This window comes from Trichomycterus rosablanca, chromosome 13, assembly GCF_030014385.1.
Source record: "Trichomycterus rosablanca isolate fTriRos1 chromosome 13, fTriRos1.hap1, whole genome shotgun sequence".
Lineage (NCBI taxonomy): Eukaryota > Metazoa > Chordata > Actinopteri > Siluriformes > Trichomycteridae > Trichomycterus > Trichomycterus rosablanca.
This window is the reverse complement of record NC_086000.1, coordinates 37,394,015-37,419,720: the sequence shown is the minus strand read 5'-3', so window position 1 is coordinate 37,419,720 and position 25,706 is coordinate 37,394,015. Positions and strand designations below refer to the sequence as shown.

Here is a 25,706-nt window from a genome sequence, read left to right as displayed (position 1 = left end):
AGCTAACCCGTATCCCCTCCGAAACACGAGCAGCAGCCAGATGCATCTTTGCCACCCACACATCGACGAGTTTGGCGCCACCTAGCGTTGCATGCGGAGAGACACACCCTAAGGGCACCCTCTCCCATCTCTGTGTAAGCGCCTCCAATCAGCCGGCAGAGAACGCGATCGCATTCTGACAGAGAGAGACCCACATCCGGTTCTTTGTCCCATGTGGGGGACATGAGCAACCGGCCAATCGTAGCTCATATAGCCACTCAGCTTCGAACCGGTAAAGCAAGGCTGGATTCGATACCACGCTTCTCAGAATCCAGCCCTGGTTGCAGCGCGTTTCTTTTTACCGCTGCGCCACCCGAGCGGCCCCTTAAACTAGGGTTTTTAAACATCAAAATGAAACACAAAATGAAATATACTTAATTAATGAAATTGGTGGCAATCTGGTCCCACTGTGGTTTACAAGGTGAAACGTAAAGCCTCCACAAGGGGGCATTAATTTACAAGTTACGTTACTCTTTTTCGTATGGTTTCCCTTCATCAAAGGTTGGTGGGACGTAGGGCTGGGTGATTTTCACGATTAATTGGGTTAATTCGCATGAACGTTTTCACCCGATGTTAGAAATGTGACAATCGCGATTGTTTACATACTTTATATTTTAATTAAAATACCAGCATGTCACGAGGCAGAAACTGAGCAGACGCTCGCGGAATATAAATCAGGGAAAGTTTAATATCAAAAGGGCGAAAACAGTGTCCAAAACCAGCGAAAACTAAAACAGTAAACGGAAAACAACAAGGATTCTACACGGTAACGGTTAGATTCAGGAATAAGGAGCGCAAACACGATCGGCTAAACCAGACACAAACAGAAGAGTTTCATTAAGATGCAATTCGCTACATTTTAAATCACATCCGTTACTGAGTAAAAAAATCGCGTCTGGGAAACTGCTGCAGTGAATTCTGCGATAGGGAGTCGGATCTTTTGTCTCGGTTCCTTTTAAAGAGCCGTATGTATGTAACGACTCCCAAATGCGCGAATCGGTTCCTTTATTTTGGCTTAAAGGGCCGTTCAATAGAATCGAATCATTCTACGACACATAATAGTGGTTAATACAGTTTGAAAGTTTTATGGGACTAAAATGACACATTACACATCCTTACATGTTTAAAATGTTGTATCCACCCCCCAAATCACAAGAGGACAAAATCAAAGCTGAGCCGAGTGATCACTTGATGCCCCCCCCCCAGTGTAGATACTGATACAGACTCACTCAGTGGTGGAAACAGCACAGCACAGTACAGTACAGGCTCGTGTTCCTTTTAAGAATCCTGTAAAGAACTTTTTGTAGTTTTTTTCCTAATGTAAGGAGGTTCTGCTGAACATTATTTAAAATAAGAGTTGTTTGTGAGCTATTCTTATAAAGGATATAGATAATTCAGATTTCTATTTTGTTTTAATTATTGTTAATTATTGTGATATCGTTATTGTTATAAAGTTTGAGTCCCTTAAAACAGTGGTGCTGTTACTATTTTTGCACTTCTGCAGCCTTTAATTACAATGCAAAAAAATTGCATTTTTTTTGCAAAATCGCCCAGCCCTAGTGGGACGCTGTAGTTGCTAACCATTTTCTGCTACCAGTGTTACTCGATAAAAGACCAACAATCAAAGTTATTCCACAACTTTATAACAGCTCGCACGCTTCCAGTACCGCGTTCTCACGTAATAAACGCCCCCTCAGTCGTCCGCGCAGGGTCAAAGATAAAAAATACAACTCCCATCAGTAGTTTCACAATAAAAGCTTCTCTTTTCTTTTAAGGTGCTAGAAAACTCAAACTCAAAACTTAAAGGAAGCTTTATTGGCATGACAAATAAGGACATTCGTATTGCCGAAGCAAGTTACAGAAACTATTTACATTAACAACTTATTCAACAAGTATATAAATATCAGAGTTTACTTTTCGAATATGGAACTTATCAGTGTGAACTAGGCATTAAAAGACTCCCGATTACTAGAGATCCAGTCGTGTAGTGTGAACTGTACAGAGATCTCAACACGCTGAAAGTCATGTAGTGCGAATTCGGCATTAGCTGAATGACACAAAGGATTACTGGGATTGTCTTTGAACTCCTGTGATCTTTTAATGCCACCAAGTTAACCACAATTAGTTACTGCTAGATCACTGTTAGCCATGATCTTATAAATTAGGACAGAACATCAGCGACTCTCATTAGAAGAAGATAGAAGATATCCTTTATTTGTCATATACAGTGTATCACAAAAGTGAGTACACCCCTCACATTTCTGCAAATATTTCATTATATCTTTTCATGGGACAACACTATAGACATGAAACTTGGATATAACTTAGAGTAGTCAGTGTACAGCTTGTATAGCAGTGTAGATTTACTGTCTTCTGAAAATAACTCAACACACAGCCATTAATGTCTAAATAGCTGCAACATAAGTGAGTACACCCCACAGTGAACATGTCCAAATTGTGCCCAAAGTGTCAATATTTTGTGTGACCACCATTATTATCCAGCACTGCCTTAACCCTCCTGGGCATGGAATTCACCAGAGCTGCACAGGTTGCTACTGGAATCCTCTTCCACTCCTCCATGATGACATCACGGAGCTGGTGGATGTTAGACACCTTGAACTCCTCCACCTTCCACTTGAGGATGCGCCACAGGTGCTCAATTGGGTTTAGTCCATCACCTTTACCTTCAGCTTCCTCAGCAAGGCAGTTGTCATCTTGGAGGTTGTGTTTGGGGTCGTTATCCTGTTGGAAAACTGCCATGAGGCCCAGTTTTCGAAGGGAGGGGATCATGCTCTGTTTCAGAATGTCACAGTACATGTTGAAATTCATGTTTCCCTCAATGAACTGCAGCTCCCCAGTGCCAGCAACACTCATGCAGCCCAAGACCATGATGCTAACACCACAATGCTTGACTGTAGGCAAGATACAGTTGTCTTGGTACTTCTCACCAGGGCGCCGCCACACATGCTGGACACCATCTGAGCCAAACAAGTTTATCTTGGTCTCGTCAGACCACAGGGCATTCCAGTAATCCATGTTCTTGGACTGCTTGTCTTCAGCAAACTGTTTGCTGGCTTTCTTGTGCGTCAGCTTGCTTCTGGGATGACGACCATGCAGACCGAGTCGATGCAGTGTGCGGCGTATGGTCTGAGCACTGACAGGCTGACCTCCCACGTCTTCAACCTCTGCAGCAATGCTGGCAGCACTCATGTGTCTATTTTTTAAAGCCAACCTCTGGATATGACGCCGAACACGTGGACTCAACTTCTTTGGTCGACCCTGGCGAAGCCTGTTCCGAGTGGAACCTGTCCTGGAAAACCGCTGTATGACCTTGGCCACCATGCTGTAGCTCAGTTTCAGGGTGTTAGCAATCTTCTTATAGCCCAGGCCATCTTTGTGGAGAGCAACAATTCTATTTCTCACATCCTCAGAGAGTTCTTTGCCATGAGGTGCCATGTTGAATATCCAGTGGCCAGTATACGAGAATTGTACCCAAAACACCAAATTTAACAGCCCTGCTCCCCATTTACACCTGGGACCTTGACACATGACACCAGGGAGGGACAACGACACATTTGGGCACAATTTGGACATGTTCACTGTGGGGTGTACTCACTTATGTTGCCAGCTATTTAGACATTAATGGCTGTGTGTTGAGTTATTTTCAGAAGACAGTAAATCTACACTGCTATACAAGCTGTACACTGACTACTCTAAGTTATATCCAAGTTTCATGTCTATAGTGTTGTCCCATGAAAAGATATAATGAAATATTTGCAGAAATGTGAGGGGTGTACTCACTTTTGTGATACACTGTATACATACACACACGTGTACAGTACAATGAAATTCTCTCTTCGTGTATCCCAGCTTGTTTGGAAGCTGGGGTCAGAGCGCAGGGTCAGCCATCGTACGGCGCCCCTGGAGCGGACAGGGTTAAGGGCCTTGCTCAAGGACCCAACAGTGGCTGTATAGCAGAGCCTGAATTTGAACCGCCAATCTTCCAGTTGATAGCCCAAAGCTCCACCCACTAGGCTACTACTGTCCCTAATTTTTGTTATCATTAAATGGATAATACAAATTTCCCTTCAGTTCCAAATCCACACCCTAAACATGCATGTGTGTGTTAAACATGATTAACACGGGGGTTAAATGTACACCCTAAACACGAGAGTATGTCGTGATGAGTGATCAGATCTGGACTCAGATCTGGTTAATGCTGGTGGATGGAGAGATCAGAACCGGAGCACCGAGGGTGACGTTAGTTCTGCAGCACTGCGGTAACGAGGAGAGGAGGATGAGTCTGCTCTTTACTGAGTCATGCTGCACAAGGACCACGAATACATCACGTACAGTACGCTGGAGAGGAGAAAAGAGGGGGAAAAGTGGTCCAAGGGTGCATAAAACACACAGAGATATCAAACTCATGTGTCCTGGTTAATGATAATACAATATAATACATAAAGTAGGGCTACCACTAACTATAGACTGTCTTATCTAATCTAAACGATTCATTTTCCTCCAAAAAATATCATTCAGAATCTCATTTAAGCTTCTTTTATTCTAACACTAAACTGTACATGATAATAATCTAACCCAGAACTAAATGTAAACAGGGTTTATGTTCATATGATCACATTCTCCAGCGCTCCATATTAAACAGAGTGCAGCTCGTGTTCATGCTGTTCTGTACACACAGCAACGTGCTTCACCTTATAGCAGAGATAAAATAGTTAGATGTAGCCGCGTCTCATTAAGTCCCACGTACAGTAACGACAGAACGAGCCCCGATCCTAACCTCCACATTCACTCAACACTTACTGCACATTCTAAACCATGTAAACACGGTGGTGAGTGTTACGCTGTTACCGGCGCATTCACACGAGAAGCTCTTTACACTTCTGCAAAAATCGCGAGCCCAACACAGCAAAGTGCGCGTCGGTCTAACTGAACTCGCTAAGGAAAACGGTATTCCAAGATCTCCACAATTAATACGCTTAATAAAACAATATAGACGTGCAACATGGCGCTGGTGCTGCTGTGGTACCATCAAAGCTCTGCACAGTGAACAAACCAGCTTTTCGTTTTGTGCCAGTTTTAAGTATCACCAAACTTTGGATGATTCGGGTCTTTGAGCTTTTCTTTGAAAGCTCTACAATCGACCTCTGACTGCTGCAGGCGGTGTTTTTTTTAAGATTGCGCTTAATGCCGCCAACCAGTGACAGTGAGGCGAAAGATTTAAACATCATTACAGCTTTATGGGGGGGTTCTGGCGCCTATCTGGTTTAACTGTAAGTTCTGGGAGGCAACAACAGCTCGGCCATGAAGCTACACACGCTCACAGAACTGTGTTCTGGCTGACCCCGGGATGGATGCCAGGAGAACGTTTCACCTCAACAGCATAGTGCCAGTTGTAGCATAACAGTTAAGGTACTAGACTAGTAATCAGAGGGTCGCTTGTTCAATCCCCACCACTGCCAGGTTACCACTGTTCGGCCCTTAACTTTCAATTGCTTGTGAGTTGCTTTGAATAAAACCATCCGCCCAACATCACTAATGCTGCTTTAGCTAAATAGAAACGTGTCCCAAAATCTAGTGGAGAGCCTCTCCAGAACACGACCGTTTATCTTCATTGATTTTCCTCGATCTGCTTGACTTATTCTCTTCATGTCTCTATAGGAAACGATTTAGCATGGGACGACTCAGACTGGGGCTCCTGGGAGGCCTCGGAGACCAACGAGGATGGAACCACGGTGTGTGTTTGGATTTCTTTTACACAAACCGGCACAGTAATACCAGACACTACACTACATGACTCAGCAGCTTATAAGACTGAATACTTGACATAAATGATGATGCACGATTAGCTAAACTGATAAGTAAAAGATTCCATCACTAGTTCCATCACTTCTAAAGAAGCAAACAATTAACAACAGTTGGATAATATAATACATAAACGATACGTGTGTCTGCTAGATTGATTACGATTACTATCATGTATCAGCTATTACAGGGTTATGATGAGGTGCACTATATTGCCAAAAGTATTCACTCACCATCCAAATCACTGAATTCAGGTGTTCCAATCACTTCCATGGCCACAGGTGTATAAAACCGAGCACCTCGGCATGCAGACTGCTTCTACACACATTAGTGAATTCCGTCAGTGCTGTTATATCAAAGTGGAAGCGATTGGGAACGACAGCGATTCAGCCACCAAGTGTTACCACGTAAAATAACAGGGCGGGGCAGCGGATGCTGAGGAACATAGTGCGCAGAGGTCACCAACTTTCTGCAGAGTCCATCACTACAGACCTCCAAACTTCATGTGGCCTTCAGATGAGCTCAGGAACAGCGTGTAGAGCTTCATGGAACGGGTTTCCATGGCCGAGCAGCTGCATCCAAGCCTCACATCACCGAGCAGTGGTGTAAAGCACGCCGCTACCGGACTCTAGAGCAGTAGAGACGTGTTCTCTGGAGTGACGGATCACGCTTCTCCGTCTGGCGATCCGATGGACGAGTCTGGGTTTGGCGGTTGCCAGGAGAACGGTACCTGTCTGACTGTATTGTGCCGAGTGTACAGTGTGGTGGAGGGGGGATTATGGTGTGGGGGTGTTTTTCAGGAGTCGGGCTCGGCCCCTTAGTTCCAGTGAAAGGAACTCTTAATGCTTCAGCATACCAAGAGATTTATGGGAACAGTTTGGGGATGGCCCCTTCCTGTTCCAACATGACTGCTCACCAGAGCACAAAGCACAAGCTCCATAAAGACGTGGACGAGCCAGTTTGGTGTGGAAGAACTTGACTCTCCTGCACAGAGTCCTGACCTCGACCTGATAGAACACCTTCGGGATGAATCAGAGAGGAGACTGTGAGCCAGGACTTCTCGTCCAACATCAGTGTCTGACCTCACAAATGCGCTTCTGGAAGAACGGTCAAAAATTCCCATAAACACACTCCTAAACCTTGTGGAAAGCCTTCCCAGAAGAGTTGAAGCTGTTATAGCTGCAAAGGGTGGCCGACATCATATTAAACCCTGTGAATGCAAAATAAAGAACTTCTCGCCAGACTGATTAATTGTGTGTGTGTGTGTGTGTGTGTGTGTGTGTCCAGGCTGAGGACGACGTGCAGCGGAACGGCGCCCCCTGGCTGCAGGATTGTTCACTCGCTCTTTCTCCCTGTTCAGATCTGCTGGTCATCGCTCGAGAGCACAAAGCCGCTTTCCTCTCCGGTATATTCACACACACACACACACACACACACACACACACACACACACATGTGATTACACACTGATCACTGATTATTTGCTGTGTTCACGTGCAGCCAAATGGCAGACGGACTCCGCTGGACGGGAGGAGATGACCCTGGCCGTGACCTGGAGCGGGACGCTGAGCGCTGAGGAGGGGTGAGAAACCGATTTTGGTGTGACCACACTGGTCACTTGCAGTGATCACGTTAGATGTCCCCTCCTTGTTTTTTTGTTCATGTTGATGTTTTCTTCCTACAGAGAGAGTGTGAGCAGTGTTATCTGCATTCCACTCGCCAGCCAGAAGAGGTGAGACCTGTCCTATATAAGAGCACACACACACCAGAGATGTTCACAAGTCACAAAATACGAGTCCGAGTCGAGTCACGAGTCAATATAATCTACACAAAACATATATTATAAATGTAGAGTAGAAATAAAGAAATAATCTGTAAGTTCAGATAAAAACAACAACAGATTAGCGAGTGTATTTAGCCGTTTTACTTCGTGTCTTTACTTTCCTCCTCATCGTGTAAATGAATGTAATTTCTGTAACAAGAAGGTTCCAGTTAAAAGCTTCAACTGATACGTTTTGTTTTCATTACAGAACAAAAGCGCTCGATAAATCACGGCACAGCGGCCAAAATCCCAAACACAGCAAAAACCATCATAACCGCTGCTTACCTTAGCTTCTGTTCTTCCAGATGCTATTACATTTATAAGCGTGCGTCCCATTAGGAACAGAATCCGTTATTTTGTAAATGTGCTTATAATTAAAAACCTCCAAACTTTTCCCGGTGGTGAAGTAAAACAGGAAGTGGTTAGAAAGCCGATCGAGCGTTTCATTACCACGTCATCTGTGTGACGCAAACCGAATAAATGCAAATAACAGCATTTCTTACTAACAATTACAATCAGAAGCTCTGATTGGTTCAGAAAGCGTCTTTCAACCATCAGCGCCGATTCTGTAGGAGCGTTCCATTCACCCCGGCTGTTCCTGTGAAGTGCACTACGTAGGGTATTCCACCATTTTATGATGCGTCACAAGAAGAGGGTGTGTCCCAAATCAAAATATCAAAACGTGTGCACATGTATGTGTTTTTATATATATATCATTCTCACACGTAACTAATGTTAACACATGCTGACGCTAGAGACTCCTGTTGTTTACGAGTCATGAGTCATGAGTCCGAGTCATTTGAAACGAGTCTGAGTCGAGTCTGAAGTCGCTGTGTGTGGACTCGCATCTCTGACACACATGCACACACACTTTGTGTTTGTATTAATAGTAAATGGCACAGACAGACCATTCAGATAAACACGTGTGTGTGTGTGTGTGTGTTTAGGAGTTCGACAGGTCGTCCAGACTGGACGTGTATCGCGGTCGGGTTCAGCTCCGGACACGTTCGCTTTTACACAGAGGTACTGTGATCGTTTCGCTCTCAACTGTCCCATCGCACAAACTCCTGGTCTGTGTACAGGTCACTTATCATCATGTCGTTTTATTGCAGAATGGGGTTCTACTCTTGGCTCAGCTGCTTAATGAAGATCCTGTGCTGAGGCTGAAGTGTCGTACATATGAGATTCCCCGCCACCCCGGAGTCACTGAACAGGTTCGTACCTACGTATCTATATACACCGAGCCGGCATAACATTCTGAGCACAGACAGGTGAAGTGAATAACACTGATCATCTCTTCATCACGGCACCTGTTTGTTAGTGGGGGGGGTATATCAGGCAGCAGGTGAACATTTAATCCTTAAAGTTGATGTTAGAAGCAGGAAAAATTAACAAGTATGAAGATCTGCTGCTCCTGTGGGGTGTGTCCCAGTCTGCAGTGGTCAGTATCTATCAATAGTGGTCCAAGGAAGGAACAGTGGTAAACCGTTTAAACAGTTTAAATCAGCTGGACCGGTCAGGGTGCCCATGCTGACCCTTATACACTGCTGAAAGCACCAACAATGAGCACGTTAGCATCGGAACTGGACCACGGGGCGATGGAAGAAGGTGACCTGGTCTGATGAATCAGGTTTTCTGTTACATCACGTGGACGGCCGGGTGCGTGAGTGTCGCTTACCTGGGGAACACACGGCACCAGGATGCATTATGGGAAGAAGGCGAGCCGGCGGAGGCGGTGTGATGCTTCGGGCGACGTTCTGCTGGGAAACCTCGGGTCCTGCCATCCATGTGGACGTTACTCTGACACGTAGCTCCTACCTAAGCATCGTTGCAGACCATGTTCACCCTCTCATGGAGACGCTTCCCTGATATCTGTGGCCTCTTTCAGCACGATGATGCGCCCTGACACAAAGCTAAAATGCTTCAGGAACGGTCTGAGCACAACGTCCAAATTCCCCAAAAGTAGTCTGTGTGCAGCTTATATAACAGTGTAAATTTATTCTTCCCTCAAAATAACTCAATATACAGCCATTAATGTCTAAACCACCGGCAACAAAAGTGAGTACACCCCTTAGTGAAAGTTCCTGAAGTGTCAATATTTTGTGTGGCCACCATTATTCCCAGAACTGCCTTAACTCTCCTGGGCATGGAGTTTACCAGAGCTTCACAGGTTGCCACTGGAATGCTTTTCCACTCCTCCATGACGACATCACGGAGCTGGCGGATATTCGAGACTTTGCGCTCCTCCACCTTCCGCTTGAGGATGCCCCAAAGATGTTCTATTGGGTTTAGGTCTGGAGACATGCTTGGCCAGTCCATCACCTTTACCCTCAGCCTCTTCAGTAAAGCAGTGGTCGTCTTAGAGGTGTGTTTGGGGTCATTATCATGCTGGAACACTGCCCTGCGACCCAGTTTCCGGAGGGAGGGGATCATGCTCTGCTTCAGTATTTCACAGTACATATTGGAGTTCATGTGTCCCTTAATGAAATGTAACTCCCCAACACCTGCTGCACTCATGCAGCCCCAGACCATGGCATTCCCACCACCATGCTTGACTGTAGGCATGACACACTTATCTTTGTACTCCTCACCTGATTGCCGCCACACATGCTTGAGACCATCTGAACCAAACAAATTAATCTTGGTCTCATCAGACCATAGGACATGGTTCCAGTAATCCATGTCCTTTGTTGACATGTCTTCAGCAAACTGTTTGCGGGCTTTCTTGTGTAGAGACTTCAGAAGAGGCTTCCTTCTGGGGTGACGGCCATGCAGACCAATTTGATGTAGTGTGCGGCGTATGGTCTGAGCACTGACAGGCTGACCCCCCACCTTTTCAATCTCTGCAGCAATGCTGACAGCACTCCTGCGCCTATCTTTCAAAGACAGCAGTTGGATGTGACGCTGAGCACGTGCACTCGGCTTCTTTGGACGACCAACGCGAGGTCTGTTCTGAGTGGACCCTGCTCTTTTAAAACGCTGGATGATCTTGGCCACTGTGCTGCAGCTCAGTTTCAGGGTGTTGGCAATCTTCTTGTAGCCTTGGCCATCTTCATGTAGCGCAACAATTCGTCTTTTAAGATCCTCAGAGAGTTCTTTGCCATGAGGTGCCATCTTGGAACTTTCAGTGACCAGTATGAGAGAGTGTGAGGGCTGTACTACTAAATTGAACACACCTGCTCCCTATGCACACCTGAGACCTAGTAACACTAACGAGTCACATGACATTTTGGAGGGAAAATGACAAGCAGTGCTCAATTTGGACATTTAGGGGTGTAGTCTCTTAGGGGTGTACTCACTTTTGTTGCCGGTGGTTTAGACATTAATGGCTGTATATTGAGTTATTTTGAGGAAGAATAAATTTACACTGTTATATAAGCTGCACACAGACTACTTTTCATTGTGTGAAAAGATATACTTAAATATCTGCAGAAATGTGAGGGGTGTACTCACTTTTGTGATACACTGTATATATTATTTCCTTACTAGAGCTCACTGAATCTCGTTGTACTTGCACAATGACAATAAAGGTATTCGTAATGTATAGTTTAAATCTAGTGTTTGTCTAACACTAATGGAAGTGTGTTTAATAGCATGAAGAGTTGAGCATCCTGTACCCGACGGCCTTGGTTACCATCGATGGTTTCAGCCTCTTTCAGTCTCTACGTGCCTGCAGAAATCAGGTCGCTAAAGGTAAGGTGTGTGTGTGTTTTAATTTCGCTCGTTTTGTAAAACGCGTGTCTTTAAATCTGACTAGTGCATCTGGTATTCACCTTTATTGTAGCTGCAGCGGCAGGAAGTGATGTCGTCCAGCCTCCTCCACTGACCTATAAGAAGTGGGGCCTGCAGGATATGGACACCATCGTGGATCACAGCAGCGTGGGTATGGATGTGCACAAAACCCTGCATAAAAATGACTCCTATATATTTATTCTGTCTATATATTAATACATTTATTCTCTCTCTCTCTCTCAGGTATCATGACCCTGAATGTGTTTGATCAGATGAAGAACGCCTCCATTCTGGGGGGGTTCCACGCCTCAGTGAAGGGCAGCCCCCCTGCCATGAGTCAGTACATTACCGTAGGTGGGGGACCCTTCACCGGATTCTATTATGCCGTAGAGGTAACACACGTACACCCCTTGAGGACTCTAAAAGTCGTGTTTCTATTATAAAGTCAATCTATAATAAAGCGATCGTGTTCTCTCTCCGTCTCAGGGCAGTTCTCAGCCTCTCCTCTCGCACGTGGCTCTCGCCGTGGCCAGTAAACTCACCTCAGCTCTGTTTAACGCTGCCAGGTGAGTCTGTCCCGTGTATTTACTGGTGTTTAGAGAGGAGACCCGTCAGTGTTCCGTTTGTAGCTCCTCCAATGAGACGAACTGTTTGATACGAGGCCGTACGAACAAAACTTACCGTGACTTATTGTAGTAAAACAGCGAGTGAGGAATGTGATCAGTGGAGGAACTTATGAGCAGTAATAATGAAGAGAAGTTTAGTGCTCCTGTCTCCTTCTTTTACTACATTAAACCACGTTAAGCTTTATTTAGACTCTGGGAGAAGCTGATTCTGATTCTCACCGTTTCTCAGAAGCTGGAGCTGTAACACAAGTTTAAAAGTGAATCAGGGAGGAGAATCCAGATAAACACAGATACACGTGGAGCTGTAACCCTGGATCTGACGCTTATTCCACACTGATGCAGATTCAGCTCAGATTCACACGCTGATCAGGTTTTACCGCTGAACAAAGTGGCGGTTCTCATCTGAACGCACCGTGAGATATTACTGGTCAGTTAAAGCGTCCCAGTGTTCCATCATGCTCGTTAAACCAGTCTCAGATACACTTGTCATCTTGGATTGTGAAATTGTCTGTTCTGCTTTGAAACAATCGCAAAAGCAACATGTGACTGTGCGTTGCTTTATTAATGTTTATTATATGTTAAACATTTTATCTTTTTTTGCTATTTTGTTTCTGAATTTTCTCCATTTTTACTCCCAGTTTATCAGACCAATTTGTGTTCCATTGCTGGAGACCTCGATGGTATCAGAGGCGGGTATATTTACCTGTCACACAATTCCGACCCCTTCTTATTCACCTGTACTGTTGGATTTGCGTGTGACTCCCGATTTAGTGTAGTCAAGTTTGTCTTCCGCTGCTGGGGGTCCCTGATTGCAGTCGATGTGGGTATATTACTGCTCATGCCCCCTCCGACCCGTGCGCAGTCCTTAGCGGAACCCTTTCTTTTTCACCCATGCTCTCTGCGCCTCTCTATTTGCTAATCAGGGTCTTTACACGGCGTTTGAAGACACCACCCACGTAGTCCGGTCGTCCCGCCCTAGTAGACACGATAGCCGATCAGAGTCTGCTGCAGGCGCTGCCAATTGCGCCCGCTAGATGACAGCGGAATTTCCCATTGCTCCGCCTGGTCACCTACGTTCCTCCACTTTTAGACATTCGCCTCGGGCTCCTAACCAGGGTCCTTACACAGCATCGAAGACCCCGCTGCCTTTTTAGTCCCGTCTTTTCCCATCCAGCAGACAAACTGACAATTGTGCCTGTAGGAGGCGCCCAGCCGACCGGTAGCAGAACCCGGGAGTTCTGAATCCCAGTGCTGGTGTTCTAGCGGAATTTCCCGCTGCTCCACCTGGGCGTGAAAACATTTTATCTTAGTTTGTACTGTTTATGTAATTTCAGCCGAACCACCAGTCTCATTATAGAGAACATGAGAGACAAACCTCCAGCTTAAACACAATCTAGGTGGCATTATGAAGGTTTTTGACCTTCCGTTTTATCAGTCATCTACGGTCCCGTAGCTGAAGCGCTCCGCCCACTGTGTCTGAACTGGTTTGCATGCTGGTGTTAACAGATTTCTTTATTTATGGTCTCCGTCTCTCAGTGGATGGTTGGGGTGGAATAAGAACAAGACCGAGGAGGAGCCGGCTCAGAAGCAGAAGCCTAAGGTTGAGCCTGCCACGCCCCTTCCCGTTAGGTAAGTCTGAGGGTATCAGAGTTTTTATTTTGATCTTATATAAGTATTACAACCCCAAATCAGAAAAAGTTGGGATGAGAAGTCGACGCCGTTTAACATGGATGCTTTTGGACATGGTCGTCTAAGGGATGGAAGATCACGAGCGTTCAGATTAAGCTTATTTAGTTTTCTCACCTCATTATTAGCCCTAAATTGCCCCGTCCCAACTTTTTTTGGAATGTGTTGCAGGCCTGAAATGCAGGAATGGATGTTTATTAATAAATGAAATGAAGTTGAGCAGATAAAAGATGAAATATCTCAGCTTCATCCTGTCTGACATCAAATAAAAGTCAAAGTCAATGTAAGGAACTCTGTGTGTGTGTTTCTATTTTATTTGCATTTTCCATACTGTCCTAACTTTTACTGATTTGGGGTTGTAAAGAACAGTGTATTTAATAAACCAGTATGTAAAGTTAAGAACATAAATATAATCTTCTTTACCTACATGTCCTAGATGTCTAAACAGGACGGGCTCCTCTAGGTTCTAAAGTTCACACCCAGATAGGAACATAAAAATATAAAATGGACCAACAATATAAAGACTAGATACAATAAGGAGACTAAAATATAATACCGATCGTGCCATAAAATGACATTAAACAGACAAACAAACACCCGAAAAGTAATAATAAGATGATGTGATGTGTTTTGTGAAGCTTAGTGGCCACCGTATCACATAGCACGGGACGTTTCATGTTTCGTGCAGGTACGGCCTCCCTGATTCTCGACGTCACGGCGAATCCATCTGTCTGTCGCCGTGCAACACCATGGCCGGAGTGACGGACGACTTTGGCAGAGTGACGCTGCTCGATGTGGCGCGTGGCATCGCCATCCGCATGTGGAAGGGTGAGGCAGGGCAGGGTGACCCGGACAGATCGGAGTGATGTGATCAGTGTATGATTGTATTAGAGCTGTTCTTCTCTGTGTAGGTTACCGCGATGCCCAGCTGGGCTGGGTGCAAGTGTCTGAGGGTCGAGGAGAGAGAGGGATGACCACGTCGCCCTCGATGCCGCGCCGCTCGGCCCAGTTCTTGGTCATCTATGCTCCTCGGAGGGGCATCCTGGAGGTGTGGGGCACGCAGCATGGCCCCCGCGTCGGGGCCTTCACCGTGGGCAAACACTGCAGGTACTGCTGCGCTTTATACCGAGCTCTGGTTTTACAAGTGTGTGAGAATTAAAGAGGAAACTAACGTCTGTCTGTCTGTCTCTTTACATCCTTCTTCTCCAAGGTTACTGTATCCAGGATACAGACTGATGGGACTGAACAGTGTGACCAGTCAGAGTTGGAACTTACACACACAGCAGGTGTGTCTGTTTGATCCGGTGAACGGAGTGCTACGTTCCATCACTGTACCATTCCACCTGGCCCTCAGGTACACACACACACACACACACACACAGTGAACAGTCAGGATTATGATATGTCTCATGTAGGGGTGGGTTTATAAAATCGATTTTTCGATTCGAATCGATCTTTATTTGAACGATCCGATATGGATTCATATGAACGCGAGATCGATCTTTTAAACACGCCCCTTTTTACGGTGCACACGGAAATCTGTTACCCCCTTTAATCTCGCGTGACCAGACAGTGTTTTTTCATGCAACGAGATCTGACCTGCACATCAGTTCAGCATGGCAGAAGCTCAGGTTATGACCACTACACAACTCTTTGCACTGATTTTCGCTCGGCGACGGGTCGGGAGGAACTCGGTGTTCGCTCTGCGATCAAAACTCGGCTCTCGATCGATGTGAGGAACAGCGAGGGGAAACACGGGGGCGAGGTTGGAAACAGGTGGTGGAGCGCAATATAGTTTCTATCAGAATACATCAGCACACACGAGTTTTACAGTATTTCTGACCTGATCGTTCTCTACAAAACAAAATATTTATTAACCTCCAACTCACTATAGAACGATTCATGCTGCTCGTGTTGCCAAATCCACTCAGATTCATTTATTTCATCAGCGCACAAACTCTGATCGCTCGCTACTTGTTGATGTGCATGTTTGGACGTGGTATCATTAAACCTTTCATCACTTCTCACGTGTGTTTTCGTGACAGAACGTAGTTTTGGAGAGCAGAGAAGCTCGCCTGTGATTCCCCCTGGTGATAGATGGTGTAAAACCCCCCCATCGCCCATCAGTCGTGTAGTGTGAACATTACAGCGACCAGGTGTTAATCAGAGTGTCGTGTCGTGTAAACTTGGCATAAGCTGTACAACAGCCCGGTGTATGTTTACATTACATTTACACTGTTGTAGCGTGTCAGACATATAAAATAATAATAAAAAATGAATGTTATTGTTTTCTGTTTGGGATTAATTATTTATGTAAACAAAATACACAAATATTTTTAATAATGAGTGTTCTTTGTACAATTATCACGTTCGTTCTCTGAACATCTGCACATATTTAAACAAAACCTGTTAATGTAACTCAAATATGCCTAAATGTGTTGAATCGAATCGAAGATCGAATCGAATCGGGACCTTGTGAATCGGAATCGAATCGATCCAGGAATTTAGTGGCGATACCCAGCCCTAGTCTCATGTGATGTTACCTAATGATCTGTCGTCTCACGCCCCCGAGAAGCATCTCAATTCTTAGACGCCTCAAAATGCTCCCGAGCCGTTCCGCCAAATGTCATTTTCCATCTCTGTTTAACACTGAATCTAGTAACACACACACACACTTAACTACTCAGAATGTGTTTTGGTCGAATCTCAGGCACCTTTGTTTCATTTGTACAAGGTTTCTGAGTAACAGGACTGAGTTTTTAACCTAGAATCACTGAAGTAGATACATGAAATATAGCAGCATGGAGAACATGCTAAAGGCACAAGAAGACCGGGCACAGTCTAGTGATTCATCACAAAATGTTCTTTTTAAAATGAAGAATAAATGTGGGTAACAGGAATGATGTAGATGTGGAGACGAATCTTCTCAGTCCGAGTTACAATATTATCAAACATACAGGGGGGGGGAAAGGGAGAACCTACTAATGCTCTTCCCATGAGCTTCAGTAGATACAGATAATGTAAATTTCTGTTTAAAATGTGACTAGATGAATATGTTCGGGTAACAGGACTGAGTGAAAGCCTGGGGATGTGACTAAAACATAAATTTTAACCACATTATTCTACAGGGGTTGGACAATGAAACTGAAACACCTGTCATTTTAGTGTGGGAGGTTTCATGGCTAAATTGGACCAGTCTGGTGGCCAATCTTCATTAATTGCACATTGCACCAGTAAGAGCAGAGTGTGAAGGTTCAATTAGCAGGGTAAGAGCACAGTTTTGCTCAAAATATTGCAATGCACACAACATTATGGGTGACATACCAGAGTTCAAAAGAGGACAAATTGTTGGTGCACGTCTTGCTGGCGCATCTGTGACCAAGACAGCAAGTCTTTGTGATGTATCAAGAGCCACGGTATCCAGGGTAATGTCAGCATACCACCAAGAAGGACAAACCACATCCAACAGGATTAACTGTGGACGCAAGAGGAAGCTGTCTGAAAGGGATGTTCGGGTGCTAACCCGGATCGTATCCAAAAAACATAAAACCACGGCTGCCCAAATCACGGCAGAATTAAATGTGCACCTCGACTCTCCTGTTTCCACCAGAACTGTCCGTCGGGAGCTCCACAGGGTCAATATACACGGCCGGGCTGCTATAGCCAAACCTTTGGTCACTCGTGCCGATGCCAAACGTCGGTTTCAATGGTGCAAGGAGCGCAAATCTTGGGCTGTGGACAATGTGAAACATGTATTGTTCTCTGATGAGTCCACCTTTACTGTTTTCCCCACATCCGGGAGAGTTACGGTGTGGAGAAGCCCCAAAGAAGTGTACCACCCAGACTGTTGCATGCCCAGAGTGAAGCATGGGGGTGGATCAGTGATGGTTTGGGCTGCCATATCATGGCATTCCCTTGGCCCAATACTTGTGCTAGATGGGCGCGTCACTGCCAAGGACTACCGAACCATTCTGGAGGACCATGTGCATCCAATGGTTCAAACATTGTATCCTGAAGGCGGTGCCGTGTATCAGGATGACAATGCACCAATACACACAGCAAGACTGGTGAAAGATTGGTTTGATGAACATGAAAGTGAAGTTGAACATCTCCCATGGCCTGCACAGTCACCAGATCTAAATATTATTGAGCCACTTTGGGGTGTTTTGGAGAAGCGAGTCAGGAAACGTTTTCCTCCACCAGCATCACGTAGTGACCTGGCCACTATCCTGCAAGAAGAATGGCTTAAAATCCCTCTGACCACTGTGCAGGACTTGTATATGTCATTTCCAAGACGAATTGACGCTGTATTGGCCGCAAAAGGAGGCCCTACACCATACTAATAAATTATTGTGGTCTAAAACCAGGTGTTTCAGTTTCATTGTCCAACCCCTGTACATTTCTTATGGAAAATAAAGATTAAAAACATCAATAAGATCTGGAGTCACCGAACACTGCAGAAAAAAAGGATTTCTGACAGATTTTACTCTATTATATTATATTTTATTGTAAAGTGTCGTGTTTGAAAAAGGGGGGTCATGAAGATATACCTGTACTATTATTTCAGTGTCATAGGGAGTTTTTATGAACGTTTTAAATGATGTATCCTAAATTTGCTATTAGATGAATGTGCAGGACACTTTGCTCCATTAAAAATGCATTTTGAGGTTAATTTTCATTCACATTTATAAATATAATGTCCTGGACACGAAAATGGCACCGATTTGGCAGAATGACCCTCCTACTGAGATGCCTTATGCTGACCGTATAACGAGGAGCTCCACTAAGGCAATCCCAGCATTTAGTGCGACAACTTTTCTCACAAAAATTTTAATATGATGGACAGAAGCAGCGCAAATGTTTTTAAAGCGGATTTTTAAGTTTAACAGTTTTTACTACATGAATGCTGCCAGTTTTGACTATTCAATATCCTGTCCTTTGTTATTATATAGTGATAAGAAGAGTGAGCGAGCCAAAGACATGCACCTACTTAAAAGACTGACTTCTCTGCTCAAGAGTGCTGATATTGACCCAAGTAAGGCCTGTACTGTTAAAAAAATGATGCACATTTGGCCATTAATTTGTTGTTCCAGACTATTAAATACATTTCTGTTCTCCATTAGGAGCTGGATGTGTTAAATAATGTCTTAATGCTCAGAAAATGCATCTAAAATAAGTGCAATATGAATGATTATTCAATCCTGTTTAACTGACCTGTGATCGACAGCTCTTCTGGAAAGCGAGATGCAGAGTATTCTTCTGGAGATCAAGCACCCTGCTGTTAAAAAACAGGTCTGATATACCTACACATCACAAACACTCAACTGACTGCTCAGCACTACAGAGAATACTTTGTTCTTAATCGTTGTTGTTGTTTTTTTTTAATTATTATCATTAAATATTGAAGTGGGCGCTTGAGTGGTGCTAGTCCATCACCTTTGGTCAGCTGAGCTATCATGTGTATGGTGTATAATGTGTAGTGTATGGTTCTCTGTGAGACTCCACCTCTGGCAGGTGAAAAGAAGCTGAGGTATGGAGTGTTAGTATGCTCCTCGCCTCGTCAGGCCAGCAGAAGAGTTACGATCGGCAAAATAAAGATTTATTCCAGGCTCATGTTTATATTTTACCATCAGTTATGTACAGGGATTATTATAAAGGATGTAGAAATGATTGGTGTACGGGCTGCAGTGCCTGGTGGCAACACTTTATTAACTGTGTGAATACATACAAGGAGTTTATGATTCCATACCAGTGTATTATGTGATTAAACTAGTGCAGTAAACATTTATATCAAGGTCTTGTTGTGTTTTGCTGTCAGGCACTGGAGTCTCTGCTGAACAGTAAGAACGCTCCAGTTTCGTGTCTGATTAACATCACTCACACCTTATTATCCAGCCTAAAGGAACAAGGTAAAGAATTATTTTTATTTTAAACATGCACTGGTTATCATTAGTTGATACGTTTAAAAAGTTTCATTCAGTGCCGACTAGGGATGTAACGATACACGATGCGATGCGATTCACGGTACTGGGTTCACGATACAATTTTTTCCCGGTTTTTTTTTTTAAACTGAAATTGAAGACAAATTATTTTAAGTTTCCTTTTATTATTTTTCTTAAAAAAAAAAAATAATGTATTTGTGATTATCTTTTATTTATCTAAATAATGAACGCCCTTTTATTTCTGAGGTAGGTACAAACTATGCAAAACAATTTTGAATTAAGCCCAATTTGGCTGAAAATCCCCGAATCTGGCAACCAGGCGTATAGCGCCAGTGACGTCAACGAAGCAGGGTGTATAGCGCCAGCGCCCTCTGCTGTTTAAAGTGAATATCGATTCATTTCACATGTCAAATCGATTTGAATCGTGGAATTTTTGAATCGGTTATTGACCGTATTGTGGTGAATCGTTACATCCCTAGTGCCGACGTCTCAGACTCACAAGTTTGAATCTCGGCTCTGCTGCCGGCCTGCTGGGCGCCCTCACGGTCAGTGATTATCTGAGGGAGGGAGGGTCGAAGGGATTCCTTATAACTGCCGCAGTTCTGACTCCTGCTGGCTGAGCGATGCCACTGCACAGAGACGTGTGTTATAGTTTTTCTCGGTCAGGAGTGGAGGTCTGCAGCAGTAGAGGTGAAATACGATAAGGGAATTGGATATGTCTAGTTTGGGAGGAAAAATTGGTAAAATACATTTACTGTGTGTGTGTCAAGAACAATCCTAATCGAGTGTATAAAGTGGCGTAAAAAAATGTAATTAAAATAAAATACTGTGTGTGTGTGTGTGTGTGTGTGTGTGTGTGTGTGTGTGTGTGTGTGTGTTTCAGACCCTGAAGCTGTAGACGAGTCGTTGCTGCAGTTGTGTTCCTCTCAGCTCAAACTGCTGCAGCTCTACACTGACGTTCAGCTCCTGCACTCACCTGATACCTCACCTAGTGAGCCTGAACCTGTGAGTACCGTGTCCATACTCACCTTATTTACCTCATACCTCACCCAGCTTCCTATATCGTCCACAACACGAGTGTTTTCAGTATCATTGTGTGGGCAGATCATTGACGTGCTGGTTGTTTTGGATTTTGATCTTAATGATCTTTTAAGTTATTTCAACAAAGTTAAAATTGGCCTATATTTGTCTAGAGTAATTCGATTACAAAAAATTATCAATTCAAATTCTCACAGTGTTTCACACGGACGACTTTCACTTTTGCACAACGCGTTCACGCTGTGGTCAGGTGACGTGAAGAAGCCGGGGGCTGCGTCCGAAATCTCACACTTAAACAGTACTTAACAGGACTTAAACCGGGTACTTTTTACGTACAGGTCAATGAATACTACGTATCTGGACACGCTCGCCACTTCCGCGTACTGTTCAGTATGAAAGTAGCGATTTGAAACGCAGCCGAGATTTGATAGCCCGGACTGTAAAACGGAGAGAGAGAGAAAATATCGAGGGGTGAACAGAGGAGACTGGACAGAGAAAACCACAGAAAGTTTGAGATCATTTTAAGCTGGAAAAAACGAAAACTCAGAACAACATCCAGACCATCAGAGCGTCGTGTTGATACGCCGACTTTTCACCACAGGCTTTTTTGAAGGTTTAGACAAACACACACGTACACACACACCAAATCTTACCTCATCTAGGAGATACAATCCTGACAGAACCTCCTACAACCACCACAAATCCTCCCAACTAAATATTAAAGCTTTATGTTCTGCGTGAGCTGTAGAGGCTCATGTTTATGTATTATTGTTTATTATTATTTATCCCTTTAGTTTTAGGTTGCCTGTTTTCATTTTAAAAGTAATTTGATTTATTTTTGATGCATTTGTTTTTGCACTTCAAAAGTTTTCTCTTTAAACTGTCCTGTATGCAGGAATAAAAATGTGCAGTTTGTTTTGAGAGACGCGTCTTATTTAATCTTATATGTATTTATTTTTGCTCTTTATTAAAGCAAAATTATTTCTTATCCGATTGCTCAATTAATCGCTGGAATAATCGATAGAATACTCGATAATAATAACAATTAATCGATAGCTGCAGCCCTAGTACTCACGTAGTTAATGTAAAAAAAAAAAAAAAAAGACGCAGTCAGCTGGTGCACACGAGTCGGAGGGGGGGGCGTGTGTCAGCTTCGTTCTCTTTAATCGGAGCGGGGATCGGCATTGGTGGAGAGAAAGCATGACACAATCGGGCAATTGGACTTGGTGGGAGCAAAAAACTGCTCTGCAGAAGAGACAAAGTTTAGCTTCCAACTTAAAAAGACTCATGTGACTCGCAATGTGGCTCTCGTCCCTTCTGTAACAAGTGGATGTCTGCCATAATTTTTAAAGCAATTAAACAAACAAACACACATGAACCAGTACCGTCCTCCTGATCTACTTACTCTGACTGGACTCATATGATGCTGGTTGTTATGGTAACATGTGCACTAAGCGGTACTCTACATGTGCATGTGGTTTTGGATGAGATTACTTATAGCGTGCATGTAAACTGAGATTTTAATCCTAATAAAATCATAATTCCTAATAAATTCAGTAGGATTGGAAGAAATTAGTGCATGTAACCACATAGCAGTTTTAATAGAAACCTTTTCTTTTCCTCTCTCTGTCAGCTCCAGACGTCTGTGCCCGGTATGGAGGACGACCTCGCAAGAATCGGGCCGATCCTGCAGCGCTACGCCGAGCTGAACTCTCGCCCCACCGTCTCGTTTGCTCAGGACGAGACCGGGCCGCTGCATGTCAAAACCTTCCTGTCGCAGTTAGTGTGCGAAGGAGGGGAACTGCACGTCATCAGAGGTTCCGACACAGACTGGACGCAACTAGGTCAGGAATCATTCATGGACTAAATATTAAGTCACTTAATTGATTCTCCAAGCCTCTTTAAATTCATTTTTGGATGCACGTCACCTCGTAGATCTGTAATAAACTAATAAACACTGTGTGTGTGTGTGTGTGTGTGTTATGCAGGTAGTTTTCTGTTCTGGGGATGTCTTTCTGGTCAGAGTCCTCTGGAGCGAGTGTGTGAGACACTACAGCAGAGTGGCATCAGCCCCCAGCAGCTCCTGGTGAGAGGGATGAAAACAGAACCGTGATTATCAGTACTAGCAGGGTTGGTTTGGTTAATAACGGAGATGTTCTGTTTTCAGTCTCTGCTCCTGACGGTCTGGTTGAACAGAGAGAAGGAGATCCTGAAGAAAGGAGGCGCTGTCAGGAACCTGCACACACTCCTCAACACACTCAGCTCCATGAAAGGTGTGTGTGTGTTGTAGTTTAAATGAAGGTGTAACATCTCAGACTTTATCAAGTGTGGACTCACCTCTGTGTGTGTGTGTGTGTGTGTGTGTGTGTGTGTGTGTGTGTGTGTGTGTGTGTGTGTGTGTTAGGTGCAGTGGATGAATCGTGGGACATGCAGTGCGTCTCCCCTTGGTGGCAGCAGGTGCGCAATGCCTGCGTGCAGTCAGAAAGCGCTGGCGCCGCCCTGCTGGCTGCTTTGGTCGCACACCAGGCTGCTAAGAGCTCCATCACCAGCCTGGCTGAGAGCAAGGTACTGCTCCCTCTGTGTGTGTGTGTGTGTGTGTGTGTGTGTGTGTGTGTGTGTGTGTGTGTGTGGCTCACATTGAATCGATGCATATGTAACTCCCTCTGTGTTTGTGTGTGTGTGTGTGTATGTGTGTGTGTGTAGTTCCAGTCAGATTGGGAGTGTGTATCACTGGAGCTGGAGCAGTGGGTGGTGTGTGTTAGACAGCTGGAAGACGTGTTGGTGCTGCAGACGTTACTGAGCCTGCCATCCCCTCAGGGGTCACCGGGGGGCGCCACCCAGCGCTGCTCCGTCAAAACGCTGCTGGAGAGCGGCCGAGGTGCGACACAAACTCTCACACACACACACACTTTAATATGAGCGGCATATTAAAGCATTGATTAAATATTAGACTATCCAGTTTATGCTTCCTAACTAACAGGTATTATGTAGTTTGGGACACAGCAATTGTTTTGTATGCAGATTTGTCTGTGTAGCAACATAAAAATTCATAAATATTAAAAAGATTAAAAAGCTGTGCACTAATCTAGAGGATCCAGAAGATGCTGGGTGTGTAGGTTGGTTTGTAAATGAGGGATTGACGTTTATACAATCTATATTTTTATGTAAATGACATTAAAATGCTAATTGAAATGCTCGATGCTTTACGTGAGCATGGTGGGGTGTTAGTGGGTTGCATTGCCTGATTCATTACGCTAATGAAGATGATTGTGGCGTATCAGAAGCATTTTTGTGGCCCTTCTCGTCTCAGGCGGAGTAGCGGACAGGGTCGCGAAGTTGATCTTCAAGCAAGACGTCAGTCCTGGAAAATTAAAAGAGATCGTGTGGCACAAAGGGGACGAGCAGAGCTCAGACGAGCCTGACGATCAGCCCTCACAGCAGGGAGCGGATCAGAAGGATGATGTTCAAGGGCTGGAGGGTAACAGCATTTTCTGTCACATCTCTATTTAATAATTATATAATAAAATGGTTTTGGGGATTTTTGACTGATTTGAGTGTTTTGTTGTTGTTCTGCTTCAGAGCTTCTAGCTTGTGTGTGTCGGCGCTTTCCTAACTCGCTCTCGGCCGATGTGCTGTGGGCTCACTGCTGCTGGGAATACGTGGTCCAGTGGAACAAAGACCCTGAGGCAAGCACCTTTATTACTGTAATAAGATATAAATCATACCTCAGGGGTGCCCACCTTTTTTTAATGCGCTTCAGTTCCTGTATTGATGTTCAGCTATACAGGGCAAGAGAGTTAATACTGAACATCACACTGATCTTATTCTGATGATTTACACTGAATGGTGTCGGTCAGCTTTGTGTATCTGGACAGGAGCTGCTGATACTGATTCTCAAGCAGCTTCAAAGTGTTCATCAGTAAGTGTGGGATGATATTTACACGATTATTTTCATGTGATAAAAGGCTGATTCACACGAGCAGGTCGATCCAAAACTGCTGTCAAATATGCGGCTCATTTTCTCATGCTTGGATATTTTTCCTCAGCCAGCAAGTTCCAGAATCGTCCAGCAGAGGCGCTTGACTTCATATGAATATCAGATAGAGGGTTAAAATTTCTCCATCAGCTTCTTCCACGTTTGAACGAAACCGTGTCTCTGCAGCGTTCTCGCCCCAATCGAAGCGTTTTTGGTTTCTTTGTGCTCGGTCGCGCCCTCATCTTCACAGAAGGAAAAATGCAAAAGTGGCGCAAACTGGCTACTGATGAATTAAAACTGATTAGATTAGCGGTGCTTTAGGCGGGCTGAGGCGTAGCTATGATAACAAAATGCAAATTAAAGAAACAGTGGCCACATTTCATGTCAATCACGTTGACCTGTTTGAATGAGGCTGATCTACCAGCATGCACTGTGCCATCGACTGGTAGATCGTCATCGACATATTGGGCTCCCCGTCATGCATAATAATACCAAGAATGAACAGGTTTCCTAATATTTTGTGCTCAGGTTGCTCCTACGTTTGTGTTTGTGCATTTTGTGACGTGTGTGTGGTCAGGCTGAGACCAGGAGATCTTCTCTCCGTTTTTTGTAGGTGGGCCGGTATCTGGAGTGCTCTGTGGACTACCTGAAGATGATCTCCAGTCCTCACATTCAGTTAGGTAGGACACATCAATTTTTCCTGCAACCATTTTTCTTTGTTCAACACTAAATCCAGTAACACACACACTTAACTACTCAGAATGTGTTTTGGTCGAATCTCAGGCACCTCTGTTTGTGATTTTTACAAGGTTTCTAAGTGGAAGATGGTTGTATATGAGTAACAGGGCTGAAAGTAACAAGACTAAGAGTTCTAATTTTTACCTAGGATTAGTAAATACATGAAATGTAGCAGCATGGAGAACATGCTAAATGCACCAGAACAGAGTCTAGTGATTTATCACAAAATGTTGTTTTAAAATAAACTAATAAGAACTAAGAATACGTGTGGGTAACAGGAATGA

At 44.3% G+C, this 25,706-nt stretch overlaps 1 protein-coding gene across 1 annotated transcript in view; it reads left to right on the top strand.

Annotated features, from left to right (window-relative positions):
- rab3gap2 (RAB3 GTPase activating protein subunit 2 (non-catalytic)) overlaps positions 1-25,706 on the top strand; it is a 38,274-nt gene that overhangs the window by 3,021 nt on the left and 9,547 nt on the right. The window contains exons 2-27 of the mRNA XM_063006995.1: positions 5,719-5,792; positions 7,150-7,267; positions 7,363-7,444; positions 7,547-7,594; positions 8,632-8,707; positions 8,797-8,898; positions 11,278-11,377; positions 11,469-11,567; positions 11,660-11,808; positions 11,903-11,982; positions 13,579-13,671; positions 14,417-14,556; positions 14,640-14,835; positions 14,939-15,082; positions 18,681-18,763; positions 18,956-19,020; positions 19,547-19,637; positions 20,554-20,675; positions 22,342-22,552; positions 22,697-22,794; positions 22,876-22,981; positions 23,113-23,273; positions 23,412-23,586; positions 24,019-24,186; positions 24,288-24,394; positions 25,298-25,364. Of these exons, the coding sequence (XP_062863065.1) occupies positions 5,719-5,792; positions 7,150-7,267; positions 7,363-7,444; positions 7,547-7,594; positions 8,632-8,707; positions 8,797-8,898; positions 11,278-11,377; positions 11,469-11,567; positions 11,660-11,808; positions 11,903-11,982; positions 13,579-13,671; positions 14,417-14,556; positions 14,640-14,835; positions 14,939-15,082; positions 18,681-18,763; positions 18,956-19,020; positions 19,547-19,637; positions 20,554-20,675; positions 22,342-22,552; positions 22,697-22,794; positions 22,876-22,981; positions 23,113-23,273; positions 23,412-23,586; positions 24,019-24,186; positions 24,288-24,394; positions 25,298-25,364 (2,955 nt within the window). The remainder of the gene's footprint in view (positions 1-5,718; positions 5,793-7,149; positions 7,268-7,362; positions 7,445-7,546; positions 7,595-8,631; positions 8,708-8,796; positions 8,899-11,277; positions 11,378-11,468; positions 11,568-11,659; positions 11,809-11,902; positions 11,983-13,578; positions 13,672-14,416; positions 14,557-14,639; positions 14,836-14,938; positions 15,083-18,680; positions 18,764-18,955; positions 19,021-19,546; positions 19,638-20,553; positions 20,676-22,341; positions 22,553-22,696; positions 22,795-22,875; positions 22,982-23,112; positions 23,274-23,411; positions 23,587-24,018; positions 24,187-24,287; positions 24,395-25,297; positions 25,365-25,706) is intronic.